General features: G+C 31.7%; 2 protein-coding genes across 5 annotated transcripts in view; one reads left to right on the forward strand and one right to left on the reverse strand.

Moving 5' to 3' along the window:
* Positions 1-15,667, forward strand: part of LOC308644061 (uncharacterized protein) — a 109,956-nt gene that overhangs the window by 78,263 nt on the left and 16,026 nt on the right. The gene's annotated exons all lie outside the window — the stretch shown is intronic.
* The window catches only part of IFT81 (intraflagellar transport 81), a 71,159-nt gene that overhangs the window by 48,384 nt on the left and 7,108 nt on the right, over positions 1-15,667 (reverse strand). For all 4 annotated transcript variants that reach the window (XM_081284753.1, XM_081284750.1, XM_081284751.1 and 1 more), the window contains exons 5-11: positions 15,355-15,444; positions 12,898-12,963; positions 12,475-12,585; positions 10,520-10,604; positions 4,874-5,037; positions 2,968-3,063; positions 1,176-1,322 (exon numbers count right to left, since the gene is read on the reverse strand). In XM_081284753.1, coding sequence (XP_081140879.1) covers positions 1,176-1,322; positions 2,968-3,063; positions 4,874-5,037; positions 10,520-10,604; positions 12,475-12,585; positions 12,898-12,963; positions 15,355-15,444 — 759 coding nt within the window. The remainder of the gene's footprint in view (positions 1-1,175; positions 1,323-2,967; positions 3,064-4,873; positions 5,038-10,519; positions 10,605-12,474; positions 12,586-12,897; positions 12,964-15,354; positions 15,445-15,667) is intronic.

Raw genomic sequence — 15,667 nt, forward strand, 5'->3', positions numbered from 1 at the left:
AAGGCATTTTAGGAGGTTACAATCAGAAACACCACAGAGAAAAATGGTACCATGGAAACAATTCATTTATGTTTGGCACAGTGAAGGTTCACTGCCAATTTTTAACAGTATGAATTCATTAACTTTCCAAAGCTAAAAATGAGCTTTGGACATGAGCAGCTTTTCAAAGTAGCTTTTGCTGAGGGTTAGTAGTTAACATAAAATTTCAAAAACCTTTAAGAGTTGGTTGAGTACAGGTAATGTTTAGGAATTCAAATGTGACCCATCATATGATTTTCTAAAAAAGCACCAAGCTAAGACAAGCTATTTGGCTTTATTCACTCAGTTTTTCTTGAGCTAATTTTATGAAAAGAGGATGAGGAATTATATTTTTGTTGCTTGAGTTTAGCTAACAATAAACAATATTATTTTTCCTTCTAATCTTATAAGTCTGACAGTGGATAAATGCAACAGCAGCTATTAAAGCACTGTTTAAAATTTAAAGTACACAGCAATGTAAGATATAACTGCATTGTTTTTTAACTTGTAAGCATCTATTATGAGGTCATTTTATTGTGCCAGCCTCATTGGCCAAATACACATTATTATTATTTTATTTGGTATTAGGGATTGAGCCCAGGGATGTTTAACCACTGAGCCACATCCCCAGCCATTTTTTACATTTTATTTAGAGATCTCACTGACTTGCTTAGTGCCTTGCTTTTTGCTGAGGCTGGCTTTGAACTTTCGATTCTCCTACCTCACCCTCCAGAGCTGCTAGGATTACAGGTGTGTGCCACAGCAATCAACTCCAAATATACATTATTGACCATATTAACTCAGTGATATTTTCTTAACTCTTTATGGAAATACATTTATAAGCAAAAATGAACTTTTATATTGCCTGCTAGTTTCTACTACTCTTGTTTGTCTTTTATAATTTAATGCTTATAATAAAAAATTCCAATATAAAAAAGTGAAAACTTGGAATATTTTCTCACAAAATCACTAAGATTTCTCCTATTTTATATAAAGAAATGTCTTAATATTACTGCAAATTATTTTTTCAGTTTTAAATAAGTTTTATAAAATGAGATTAACTACTATCAACATTTGAACTAAGAAAGTCAAAGACATTAATGGTTTAAAGAAAATCCAATATTCATACCCTTGTTCCATGAGATACCTTAACTTACCTCATCTCCTTTCAAAACTTCGGTGCCATCAAATTCACGGGTCTGATTTGTCTTTAATGATACTTCTCTTTCTAGGTTGGCTAACTTCTCCTTGGCATCCTGCAGTTCCTCAGCTTTGGCTTCTTTTTTACGAGAAATGATGGATGCCTAATTGGGCATTTATTATGAACAAAAGACATATAATAAATTTTCCATTATCTTGTGAAATCACCTATCTTTTAGATCTTATCAAGCTAAATTTTTAGTTTGGCTTCTCCTGACCAGTACCCTTTTCCTACTCCCCATCATCATCAATTATGTATTTAGCATGAGCATATAATATATATCAAATACCAACCGAAAAACATTTCAGAAGACAAAAGGCCTGACAGACATCATCAACAAAGAAACAAAAATGTACTAATAAAAACATTAAAGTCTTCTCAAGTGCAAATGAAAATACATTCTAGGTAAGTAAACAGAAGCTAACACTGTCAATTGTTTTCCCTTTCACTGGAAGAAAACAAGAATGCTTTATTTTCAGAATTATTACACAGGTCATCTTACCAAATTCAATATCCATACCTTCTTTTTAAAATGAGTTATACTCCACGTATGTATACCTTTATTTTATTTACTTATTTTTATGTGGTGCTGAGGATCGAACCCAGTGCCTCAAATGTGCTAGGCAAGCGCTCTACCACCGAGCCACAACCTCAGCCCCTCAATATCCAGACTTTTTAAAAGAAAGGTTAAAGCCATTTATTATATTTGGAGTATTCTAATAAATAAAATGCAGATTCAAAATCAAAGTCTGACTCATCAGAATTATGTTTTGTTAACCTAATCCAAATGGCTGCTCTTAGCCATGAATGCAGCATTTTATATTAGCTAGCAACTCTTGGGGGATTTTCCTTAATGAATCATGACCATACTAGTTTAAGAAAAACAACAGCCAAATTGTCTCCCCCCTCTAAAAAAAAAGAAAGAAAAAAAGAAATATTCTTTTATCACCTGATGTCATTTTTCAAACAGGAAATACAGTAGAATTTTTTTAAAGGATTTGCACTAGAGATTCTCCCTCTCCTGTCATATAGTTTTATATATAAAAATAAATAAATAAAATAAAGGTATTGTGTCCATCTACAACTAAAAATATATGTAAAAAAATCAAAGGGAAAACTATAGCAAACAAGCAGTAGCTTTTATAGAAAAACAAAATTAGTCAGAAGACAATAAGAGGAGAGTCCTTGCAAACTAACTTTAAATCTGAAAAGTATATTGTTTTTGACTCATTAAAGATTATAAATATTTCATTTAAACCACCTAATATAAGCTTTAATTTAAAAATGGAATTCCACATTTACAGATTAAACAAAAAAGACAAAAAGTGCTCTATCAGGGCTGCAGTTGTAGCTCAGTGATACAGTGATTGCCTCGCATGTATGAGGCACTAGGTTCAATTCTCAGCACCCCATATAAATAAATAAATAAATTAATTAATTAATTAAAGGTCCATCAACAACTAAAAATATATATATATTTATATATCAAATGTGGTGACAGAGCTTTTTCATTTTTAAAAGGCACTAAGGAAACAGCTTCTTCAGGTATACTGCATTTCAAACTTGAACTGGTATCATTGTAGCTTCCCCACTAATTCTTACTTATAATCTGGAGATCAACAATGACCAAAGAACATTTACTCTTCCTTCTAACTTTAAGACTATAGATAATACATCCAGGGGATTTGATGAAGATGTTCACCAATAAGATTACAGATTTCAGTGAGTGGGTCCAAGTGTGGTCTTACCTGTTGCCTATATAGTGAGAGTTTGCCTTCAATTGGCTCATTTCTCATCATCTTCTTTTCAATCAGCTGATTAATTTGTGTGTTTATTTCATTTATCTAAAACAGTATGAAAGTAAAAAATGTTAAAACTCTCCCTACAAAGAAAAAAACTCTCCCTGTTACTACACAAAGTGAAATCTGGCTAAAAGCTTTGAATTTTTAGCTCTTACCATCAGTGATTTGATGGGAGAAACAGTTTCATTAATGTTATGAGTGTATTGTTAGGATTACTTTTAGAAACATTTATATTTCATGATATATATTTGTACAATTTGATTACTTTTCATATCTAAACTATCATGAAGTATTTTACATGAAATATTTATTCATTATTATTAAAAAGATGCTTTCTAAAAATCTGAAGTTATCCCCTCACCTGGATCATGACTTTCAAGTCGTTATTAAATGATAAAGCTAATAGGAATTCATGAACTCAGCTGAGAGCTGACATGTATGACATTTAAAACCTTTTATGCACTTAGATCTGTCATTCTTTGATAGCTATCTTCTATCCTAGCCATTAAACCTTTTCAAAATGTAATAAAACTGAATAAATACTATAGAAGCATATAATTCTTCAACAAATAAAATCAAGACATGGGGCTGGGGTTGTGGCTCAGTGGTAGAGCACTTGCTTAGCATGCATGAGGCACTGGGTTTGATCCCCCAAACCACATTAAAAAACAAAAACAAAAACATGGCTTTCAGTATATCTATCCTTTGAAGGGTTGGAATTCTGTTAATTGTATGACTTTAAATTTGATCCAAATCTGACCCGCACATCTAATTTCTCTAAGTGAATTAAAATAGTAAAATGATCAGAATCACATATTTAATTGTAGTGGTTATTAAGCACATTCAAAGATTAGCAAGTCAAAACCTTTTCATGTTAATTAATTTTTAAAAATATACATTTGATTAATGTTTTATTTCTAGGAAATAAAAATGTAAAATAATAACAGGTTTCAAGAAAGTTTGGTAATTCCAAGACTGGCAAAAAAGGCTAATAAAAAATATCAGCTTTAGAGAGCTGAGAGTGCAGCTCTGTGATAGAGCATTTGCCTGATATGTACTAGACCTTGAGTTCAATTCTCAGCACTGAAAAGTAAAAGAAAGAAAGAAAGAAAGAAAGAAAGAAAGAAAGAAAGAAAGAAAGAAAGAAAGAAAGAAAGAAATCAGCCAGGAAGTGCACACCTATAATCCCAGTGGCTCGGGAGGCTGAGGCAGGAAGATTACAGGTTCAAAGCCAGCCTAGCAAAAGCAAGGCACTAAGCAACTCAGTGAGACCCTATCGCTAAATAAAATACAAAATTAGGGCTGGGAATGTGGCTCAGTGGTTGAGTGCCCCTGAGTTCAATCCCCAGAACCAAAAAAAGAAAAAAGAAAATCAGCTTTAAGTATAGAATTACCATAATATTATGTTTAGAAATAAAAATTAATGATATTCGGGCTGGGGAATGTGGCTCAAGCAGTAGCGCACTCGCCTGGCAAAGATGTTGTGTCCGCCAAAAACTAAAAAATAAATATTAAAGAAAAAAAATTAATGATATTCAAAGTACTCTAAAATTTGTCATGTAAATGATATATTATCAAGACATAAGCCCATAAGTCAATTCATATGTATTAATTTACATATTGAAGTTATTTAGCTTCCTTATCAGTTGACTGGGTTTTTATAACATCATGGAGATTAAGGAACATAACATTCTATAATTCCTCATAAAGGACAACTCCTCAAAAGAGCTGTCAACTCTTAGCATGGTTGACTTTAGTCCTAACTGGGACACTAAAGAAAGCAGTTCATTTAATTTTCACAGATCTGGGGATGAGATAAAATTGGAGCTATAAAAAGATGATTGTCACTTACTTTAGATTCAAGTTCAAGAAGATCAGAATGGTCCATAGCTGGCTCTGAAACCACTTTTTGTAAAAAATGCAATTCCTTTTTCTTGCTCTCTATTTCTTTAGGAAATTTTTCAGTTACCATATATGAGTTAAATTTTATCTCCTCCTCTAGTCTCTTCATTAAACCTTTCAAAAACAAAATTAGTGAATAATCAGCCTGAAAGAGTAGGTATAGTGATAGTCTGTACACTTTTAAATGTAAGACCTGGACAGTATGACATATCTATTGAAAGCATTCTGTATATCTAGTATGGTGCATTAAAAGATTGGTCACCGGGCTGCAGTTGGAGCTCAGGGGTAGAGCACTTGCCTGGCACATGTAAGGCACTGGGTCTGATCTTCAGTACCACATAAAAACAAATAAATAAAAAATAAAGTGGGGCTGGATTTGTGGCTCAGTGGTAGAGCACTTGCCTGGGTTCGACTCTCAGCACCACATATAAATAAATGAATAAAATAAAGGTCCATCAACACCTAAAAAATACATGTTTAAAAAAATAAAGGTATAAAAAATTATTTTAAAAAAGATGGGTCACTGAAATATTTTGATGCTAATTAAAATGATTATGAAAGCAACAATCTGAATGGAAGAACAAATAATTATAATTATAAAAGTGTGATATTAGGATCTTTCAAACTTTATAAACTAATTTTTTAATATCCCTCAATATGCAAAAATGACATTTGCAGAACTAGACATATTGTTGGATCATATTTTGCCTTCTAAGTTTTTAAGAAATCCATGAACCAGGGCTGGAAATGTAGCTCAGTGGTAAAGGACTTGCATACCATATGGGAAGCCCAGGGTTCAATTCCCAACACCACAAAACAGAAAAAGAAATCCACGAACTAACATGTAAATGAAATCTAACCCAGGTGCTCTTTTATACAAGCAGTTATAAATGCTTTTTTTTCTTTTGTAATACTTCTGACGCAGTTTATATTTCTATTCTAATTCATCACTAGCAGTAATTAATATATTATAATTTATCAGTTTCAAACCAATGAAGACATTGCTATAGGTATAAAATCTAGAAAAGAAAAATAAATTATCTACATTCATTAATATTTTAGGTTTGGTAGCTTTTATATTTTAATGTATTAGTTTACAGTTAAGTGTCAACTTAAATTGTATTTTTAAGAGTTAATACTTTTCTTACTTTGGTCAGATGTATGACTATATGGATTTTCAGTGAATAATGAATTTGTTATATAAATTCCCAGTCTAGAAAGCTTTATAAAGTTTATTTCATATCTTTATTATACATTTATAAAATCTGGCTCGACTTTTTTTTAATATTTTGCTTTTTAGTTGTAGTTGGACAAATATCTTTATTTTATTTATTTATTTATTTTTATATGATGCTGAGGATCAAACCCAGGGCCTTGCACATGCTAGGCAAGAATCACTCTACCACTGAGTCACAACCCCAACCCCTGGCTTGACTTTTTAAAATGCTGGGTTTCCTGTTTAAGTAATCTATGTATGTAAATTGCATAATAAATATGGCCCAAAACCTTCAAATATTTTAAGTTCTGTTGTACCAATAAAACATATAAAAATGCACTAATGGCAAATTTACAAGTTTTCTATTCATGCCTTCAACGTTCCCCCTTTTTCAGGATTGAAGAAAGGGAGAGAAAGAAAAGTGTTTAATGAATCACACTATAATAAAAATCAGGTAATTATTCCTAGGTGGTTTCCAATTAAATCTACATTCCAGTTCCTCTGGCTGTCTGGGTTGTTAGATGACTAGCTCCTCCATCTTCAGGTTCTTAAATATACCTCATGTAACTAGAGATGCATAAATCAAAGCCTAAAATTTTTTTAATATTTATTTTTTAGTTATAGGTGGACACAATATTTTATTTTTATGTGGTGCTGAGGATAGAATCCAGTGCCTCACGCATGGTAGGCGAGCGCTCTACCTCTGAGCCACAACCCCAGCCTGCTAAAATGTTTTTAAAACATAAAATTTTTCAATTATATTTTTTTCTAAAAATGGTTGCCTGGTGATGGGGAGGACAAAAGACATTAAAAAGAGGCAAAGGGGGGTAATAGATAATTATTTTCATTAAGAGTTGATATCTTCATCAATGTATACCTATATTAAAACTTACCAAGTATACACTTTATGTGTGCAGTTTGTTATATTAATTTTACCTCAATAAAGCTGTTAAAATACTAACGCAGAGTTAACATCAAACTTTAAGTTTTTGAGCTGAGGCTGTAGCTCAGTGGCAGAGTGCTTGCCTAGCATGTGTGAGACACTGGGTTTGATCCTCAGCAAAACACAAAAATAAATAAATAAAATAAAGGTAAAAAAAATAAACAATTTTTTAAAATTTAAATTCTTTTATAGAGCTGAAACTAGTCAAATGTTTCTATGCAAAATTTTTAAATCATTATCTTTAAATATCCTGGAGAAAAGAAATATAAAGTCACCAAGATCACAGCAAACTTTTAGATTAAAAATGCTCTGAAAGCTTCTCACTGATCCTGTGTAATTTACTGAATAGGTTTCTCTTATGTAATAAATCTCATGAGTGTATAATAGTATGTACAGTTATATTAACTTCAGTGAATGCTTTATAATATGGCTGTTATGCTACAAAATCACAAATTACATTGTCATACTAAAACTATTTTTATGTTAATTAAGTAAATAGAAATAAACTCTGCAAACCATTTTTTGTTGTTATTACAAAAATTAGACACTAAATACCAAAATTAGACAAACATCTGATTAATTTATTCTTTCCCTAGGCTACTGAACAAAACTCTTATCCATTTTCCAGAAAGATGTAAACAAAGCAGGAACTCCTTAACCTCCTATCCCCACTCCCTATCCACCCACAAAATACATATATCACATACATAATGCATTTCTATCTATATTTTCAGCCATTTTTTCTCACTTGGCCTCCTAACAATGGGAAAGATGATTTTTCTTTGTATCCACAGATTTAATAAATATTCTATTAAGTATTTGGGAGTTGAGAGTTGAGACTTAATTTTGAATGGAAAGAAAAATTATCAATAGGTATTATCAATAATAGGTACTATTTGTAAAACTTATTGGTATTAATTTTAAAACAGCTGTACTTTAATGGATTTCTTTTGAAGATTCATCTTAATTTTTTATAATAAAGATGTAAAGTAACCTTACATCAAAATCAAAGAACATATACTAAACAGATATAAGTTGTTGGGGCTGGGGATGTGGCTCAAGCAGTAGCGCGCTCGCCTGGCATGCGTGAGGCCTGGGTTCGATCCCCAGCACCACATACACACAAAGATGTTGTGTCTGCCAAAAACTAAAAAAAATAAATATTAAAATTCTCTCTCTCTCTCTCTAAAAAAAAAAAGATATAAGTTGTCCTATAGAAAAAAATTTTACTTTTGTGTTGAAAATTAACATTCTCCTAAAAGCAGAAGAAACTTAGGGGCTGGGGTTATAGCTCAGTGGTAACCAAAAGGCTTGCCTTGCATGTGTGAAGCAATGGGTTCGAGAACCACATAAAAGAATAAATAAATTAAATAAAGTTATAAAAAAATAGAAAATAAATAAAGAATCAAGTGATACCAACAATTAAGTGCATGCTTACTTTCAGTTATTGCTTGAATTAGAATTTATGACTGCACTGAGTGAGATTATGTGGAAAGTAAAAAGTTGACATATATCAACTATTCATCATATAAGAAATATTGTCCTACTTTCTTAAAATATCAATTACGCATGTCTTTTTTCCTTGATTTTTAGGTGTCTCAACTGTAAGATACCATGAAGTAGATTACAAATACCATGTTAAAAGTAAGATATATGGGCTGAGGATATAATTCAGTTGATAGAGTGCTTGCCTCACATGCATTAGGCCTTGGGTTCAATCCCCAGCACCACAAAAAAAAAAAAAAAAAAAAAAGTTAAGATATATACCAACCACAAAAACAACTAAAATAAGAAAAAACTGGTGTCTAGAATTAGGGAAACACCATATTATTGAAATATAATTTACATGCCATAAAATTCACCCATTTAATGTATGATTTAATGGCTTTCAGTATAGCACAATCGTGCAACTATAAGTGCCATCAATTTTAGAACATTATCAATTCCAAGAGAAGTCTCCAAACGCTACAGCAGTTATTTCCTCTCTCTCCGAGCTCTAGACAGCCACTAATTTGATTTCTGTCTTTATGAATTTGCTTATTTTGGACACTTCATATAAATGGGTTCACACAATATGTATGTGACTGATATCTTTTACTTAGCCATGTTTTTGAGGTTCATACATGCCATAAGCTTCATGGATATATCAACGTTTCATTCTTTTTTTGTGGAAGAATAATACTCCATTGTGTAGATATGCCACATTTTGTTAATTCATTCATTATCTTAGGGACATAAGGGTTGTTTCTTTCTCTCTCTCTCTCTCTCTCTTTTTTTTTTTTGGCTATTATGAATAATGTTGCTATGAACATTTGTGTTGAAGTTTTTGTGTGGACATGTGTTTTCAATTCTCTTGGGTATATACCTAAGAATGGAAATGCTGGTTCATATGGTAACTTTATGTTTAACATTTTGAGGAACTGCTAAGCTGTTTCCCAAAGCCACTGCATCATTTTGCATTCCCACAAAGCAATACATGAGGGTCCCAATTTTTCCACATTCTTGTCAACACTTGTAATTGTATATGCCTTTTTATTACAGACACTTTACGTATTGCATCTGTAATATTTTATAGATTACTATAGAAAGATGAATTAACCCTCTATCAGCTAGATATTTATGTTGTAATATCTCTCAAATACAAATGATAACTTTGTACTACTCTTCCAATGTGTGCGTCCTCCCTCCTAATGAGCTAAAAACTTTCAATGTACCTAGGATGGGTTTGGTGGTATGATCTGGGGTATCAGAACAATGTATCATTTGTGTAGACCTATGTAACAGAGCCAGGAATGCCCACATCATTGGTACTGTTATTCTACAAACCAAAACATGAAAAACACTCAGTTTTAAGGGCCTAGTATCTTTTTTTTCTTTATAGCCCTGGTTCTAAAGCAACCATTCCCATTTTTCCATTCATCTTTTTCATAACATCCATTCCAAGTACTTATATAAGTGTACACTGGAGGGCTTTCCTTGCCAATCATTATCATTTTCTTTGCCCTAACTGAAAAACTGGTCAATTTTTATTTATTTATTTTTTTTGAGGGGTGGGTATGAATTTTTTTTTTTTTACAAAGATGAAACCTTGGGCTGGGGATGTGGCTCAAGCAGTAGCGCGCTCGCCTGGCATGCGTGCGGCCTGGGTTTGATCCTCAGCACCACATACAAACAAAGATGTTGTGTCTGCCGAGAACTAAAAAATAAATATTAAAAAAATTCTCTCTCTCTCTCTCTCTCTCTCTCTCTCTCTCCTCACTCTCTCTTAAAAAAAAAAATAAAAAAAAAACAAAGATGAAACCTTATAGTTGGAAAATGATGCTCCAAAATACTGAGCTATCACTTGATAATAATTAATTCCCATTAATCTACCACTTTCAGGAATATTTTTTAAATAATATTTTATAATGACAGATATTATATAATATTCCACTTACTTTCAGGCTTTGCATCTGCTGCAGCATGGCGCATACTTTTCAGCTGGTTTTGTACTCTTTGCAATCTCTGCACTGCATGAAATAGCTTTAAAATACAATTAGATTTATGACTTGCTTAATGTATTAAAAACTTATCACTCACATAGGCAAACAATAGGAAATACACATAATTCTTTCTTTTTTAAAATGGATTTTAGTTGTAGATGGACACAACATCTTTATTTTATTTATTTATTCTTATGTGGTACTGAGGATTGAACTCAGTGCCTCATGCATGCTAAGCGAGTACTCCACCACTGAGCCCCAGCCTCAGCCTCTACATATACTTCTTATAATATAAAAGGAACAAATATTAAGAGCTAAGAAAATTACTGTTAAATAAAAAATGTAACTGGTTCTCTCAATTCCTTTTCATGTAAATTTTTTTTTTTTAATCTTTCAGGGCTGGGGTTGTGGCTCAGTGGTAGAGCACGCGCCTTGCACATGTGAGGCACTGGGTTAGATCCTCAGCACAACATAAAAATAAATAAAGTTATTGTGCCCATCTACAACCAAAAATATATGTAAAAAAAATCTTTCAGAAAAATTTTCTGTAGGGCTGGAGTTGTGGCTCAGAGGTGGAGCACTTGCTTAGCGTGAGGCACTGGGTTCAATCCTCAGCACCACATAAAATAAAAAGTAAAGATATTGTGCCCATCTGTAACTAAAAAATAAATATTTAAATGTTTTTCTTTAGTTATTTGTTGAATTTGGGGATTAAGGAAAAATATTTGTTAAGAAATAAATGCATCAGGCTTTTCTCATTATAGCAGGTTTTCTTAATCCTAAGAAATGCTAACAATTGCTATTTCAGAATCAAAAACTAATGCTAAATAACCATTCCAGGCTTAGAAAATGCAGATTACTGATGCAGAGAAAGTACTATGCTGCCAAATCAAGCTCCAATACAACTAAATATCTAAACTTCCAATGTAGTCAAAAATAAAATTGATTTGAATATATATTTTTTAAATGTATATTTATTTTAGATTTAAAGGTACCTTTATTTTATTTATTTATATGTGGTGCTGAGACTCAAACCCAGGCAAGCACTCTACCACTGAGCCACAACCCTAGCTCCTGTAATATATATATATTATTTTTTTTTAATCTTTGTTCTATTTATTTATTTTTATGTGGTGCTGAGGATTGAACCCAGTGTCTCATACTTGCTAGGCAAGTGCTGTACCACTATAATATATTTTTATATTAGCCCCTATAGTATATTTTTAATGTACAAGTCTACTCAGATTTCAAGATAGATTTTTTTTTTAATTTTTAATATTTATTTTTTAGTTCTCGGCGGACACAACATCTTTGTTGGTATGTGGTGCTGAGGATCGAACCCGGGCCGCACGCATGCCAGGCGAACGCGCTACCGCTTGAGCCACATCCCCAGCCCATCAAGATAGATTTTTAATAAATAAAAGTAATACTTTCTGGCCAGATTATTTTTTTCTTGTGATTTTGAGCCTGTTCATGATTCACTTATTTGCCACTAGAGTAAAATGTAGATCAGTGGAACAAAAAGGATGTTCCTATAGTCCCAGAATCTAAAGACATCCTTTAGAAATTCTGTAAGTGTGAAATATGATATGTCAAGAACTATGTAATGTTTTGAACAACCAACAATAAAAAAAAATTAAAAAAATTAAAAAATAAAAAAAAAGAAATTCTGTAAATTTCATGAGCAGTTAATCTTACTGCTTAACATTATAATAAATCTTCTGTAATACTGGAACATGAGCTAAGCATCAACCAAAAAAATATAGATACAAAGTATAGCACCCAAAAGGAGGTATTGTTGTTGCTGTTGGTGCCACAAAATACAATTCTAAAACTCTTTGCTCTTTACATTTGAATTACCAGAAGGAGCAATTTCTTTCATCCTGAGAATACAAACTTTTCGTGGATACCTGATTCTTTTGTTCCTGTTTCTGTTGTGCAAGAAATTCTTCTCTCTCTTTTTCAACTCGAAGTTGCCTTGCTATTTTAAGCATCCGTTGATGATTCTGAACTGTCTCCACCTACAGTAAGGGAATAAGTAGTACATGTTACTGTCAGGTTTGAGAAATAAATTAGCATGTCACGTGACACAGACATCCACTTATCATTTCCTTTTGGTAAACAGTACTCCCTAGAGATGACAGCAAAGCTCTAGACTCCAGGTCCTTAAAAGTTTTGGGCTACTGCCTACGGAGATTCCCTTTCCCTCAATGTCATTTGAGTTCATCCTCAGATGTACAACCATGCCTGGCTTAATCTTTATTTGCATTCCTAAATCTTTGCCAGTCCTTGGGACTTCGGGCCAAATTCTACAGTGCTAATTCTTTCCTTACCCTTTTCTTCAAACGTTCAACTCTCTTAATGAGCTGATCCTTTTCTTCTTCCATTGCACTAATATCCTAAAAAGTAGTAAAAAGGACATTAAAAACTTAGAAATGAGATAAGATTTTTATACGATTATGCATCTACCATTTTCATCATTTAGAACCAGAGCAGTAAGGAATAAAAATTCTCTTTTGGACAAAGGGCATTTCTATTTTTCCCTTGGGTTCTTTATGAAGGGTAATTTTTTTGGCAACTTGGTTTTCATCTAGAAAAGCAACTAAAGCAGGTTAAAACGCAGCAAGGTGAAGCTGCCAACTGACACATCTGTGTTCTGATTCCAAATATGGGCACATGATTTTTTAAAGATCCTCTATAATGGAAAGTGTGCAGGTCTAAATACATGAACAACAGCTGCTGACATCCCATCTGCTCTGTTAAATGCCAAACCATGTATTCTGCCAATTTTCCATCAAAATTATTTTTAAGGCTATGGTGATTTTAAGACATAAATTATATCTGTTTTTGCCAACTAACCAATTCTCTCCCTAAAAATAAATCACCTCTGATTATTAAACTTTTTAAAATATTACATTAAAAATCCAAAATTAAAGAGAAAGAAATGTGGGAATGGACGATACATTCCAAGTAAGAATAAAATCAAGATAATTAAAAATAAGTAAGTAATAAATAAATTACCTTCCTCTTAACCAGTTCCATAATATTTTGCAGTGAAAACAAAAATCCTTCCTAAACCTGAAAAAACTAATACAATAATACCAAAGGTAAAATATACATATTAGTCAGTATTGGCAAAATTTGAGAAAATGGGCACTCTCACTCACTACTGGTGGCAGTTATTATATTATTATTATTTTTTATTATTACTAAAAAATAATATAAGATAAAATAAATGTGTATCCCTTCTAGCTCAATAATGCTACATCTGGGGAATCTATCCTAATAAAATATTCATGAAAAGCCACAGAGTTTTTTTTCACAGACTTTTAAAAAAGGATTCTTACTAACTATATCTAAAATTTGAAAAAAATCTAAATGTCTGAGAATTATTAAATAAACTACATTATATAATGAAAATTATTAAATATTATGTAGAAGAATGTTTAATGGCATGAGAAAAAGTCATGATATGACATTACTTGAAAGAAGTAAATTATAAATTGTATGTATGTACAGTATAATATCAAGGAAAAGATTTAAATATATTTATCAAAATGTCAACAGTGGTTATCTCTAGAACATGGGATTATGAGTGAATTATTTTCTATTTCTATTTCTTATTTAATCACATTTTCTAAACTTACTACAAAGAATATATTTAAGAATACTTTGGTAATAATGAGTGAAATTAAAATATATAAACTCCAGGTTTTTTTAACATTTTGGTTTATTCATAGGACATAATGAAGAACAGGAGAGGAATATCAATCACTCTTCCATGCTATTTTAAGTATGTACTTATTGGTCTTTTCTCCCTTACTACATCTGAGTTCATCTTCATTCCTAATATTCAATAAACTCCTATTGAGAACCTACTCTGTGCCAAGCACTGTGATAGAGACTAGGAATATAGGGGCAAATAAGATATATAGTACTTACCATCATAGCCCTTAAAAATATATTTATCAAAGACAGATAATTGGAAGACAGATATTAAAGTAATTAATAAGTGTAATGAGTGCTATAAAAAAATAATAGAGGTAACTAATCTATTTAATGAATTAGAGAAGGTTTCCCTGAGGAAGCAACTTCTAATGTGTCTGAATGAGAATATAAAAATGGCATTGATAACTCAGGAATTCTAAAAGCACAAAATCCATACAAGTCAGTATGGGAATAGTTTGGGGAAAGAACTTAAAATGCTTGGTGAAAATATAAAAATATTTTCTAGGGAACATTAATAACATGCATCAAAAGTTGTCAAATTTTTCATATGATTTAATAAACAATTCCATTTCTAGAATTTATTCTAAGGAAATAATCATAGACATGCCAAAAACATTATGTGGAAGATAATCATAGCATAATCCATAAGAGCAAAAATTGAAAACAAAAAACTAAAAATAGTTAAGTTACCCACATTTGGGAATATAGGTTTATCATGAAAAATCATTTTTTTTAGAAAAATAACAAAGAGACTGTATCCACAATGTAATAATTAAAAGGCAAGATATAAATAAGTATGTATCATGTGATCCCCAATACATACAAGATGTTTTTTTTCCTTTTTTTGTTTTTCTGTATATTTTCCACCACATAAAGACTCAACAATCTTTTAAAACCCCTTCTAGTGATTTACCAGTACATAGAACTTGCTGTAAATTTACCCTGACCATTTGCTGTCATTAGTTTCCATAAAATCTTAAAACTCATACTGAATTAACCACAAATGAAAATGCAAAATCCAATATTATCCAAATCCAAAAAATTATGTTTTTTTCCTTTACCTTTCTGATTTCTGCTGTAGAAAATCCAGATGTTTTCAGCTGCTCACATTCTTTATGCAAAGTTTTAAAGGCTTCCATCAACTCTTCATACTAAAAGAAGAATGTCATTAAATCATAAATTCTATAATAGGATTACTTTCTTTTTTTTTTTTTTTATGGCGCCAGAGACTGAACCTAGGGGCACTCAACCACTGAGCAACATCCCTTTTCTTTCTTTCTTTTTAAATTTAGAAACAGGATATAAGTTGCTTATGGCCTCATTTAGTTGCTGAGGCTGGCTTTGAACTCAAACCTCCTGCCTCAGCCTTCCAAA

The sequence above is a fragment of the Spermophilus citellus genome (assembly GCF_964194105.1).
Source record: "Spermophilus citellus genome assembly, chromosome: 3".
Classification (NCBI taxonomy): Eukaryota; Metazoa; Chordata; class Mammalia; order Rodentia; family Sciuridae; genus Spermophilus; species Spermophilus citellus.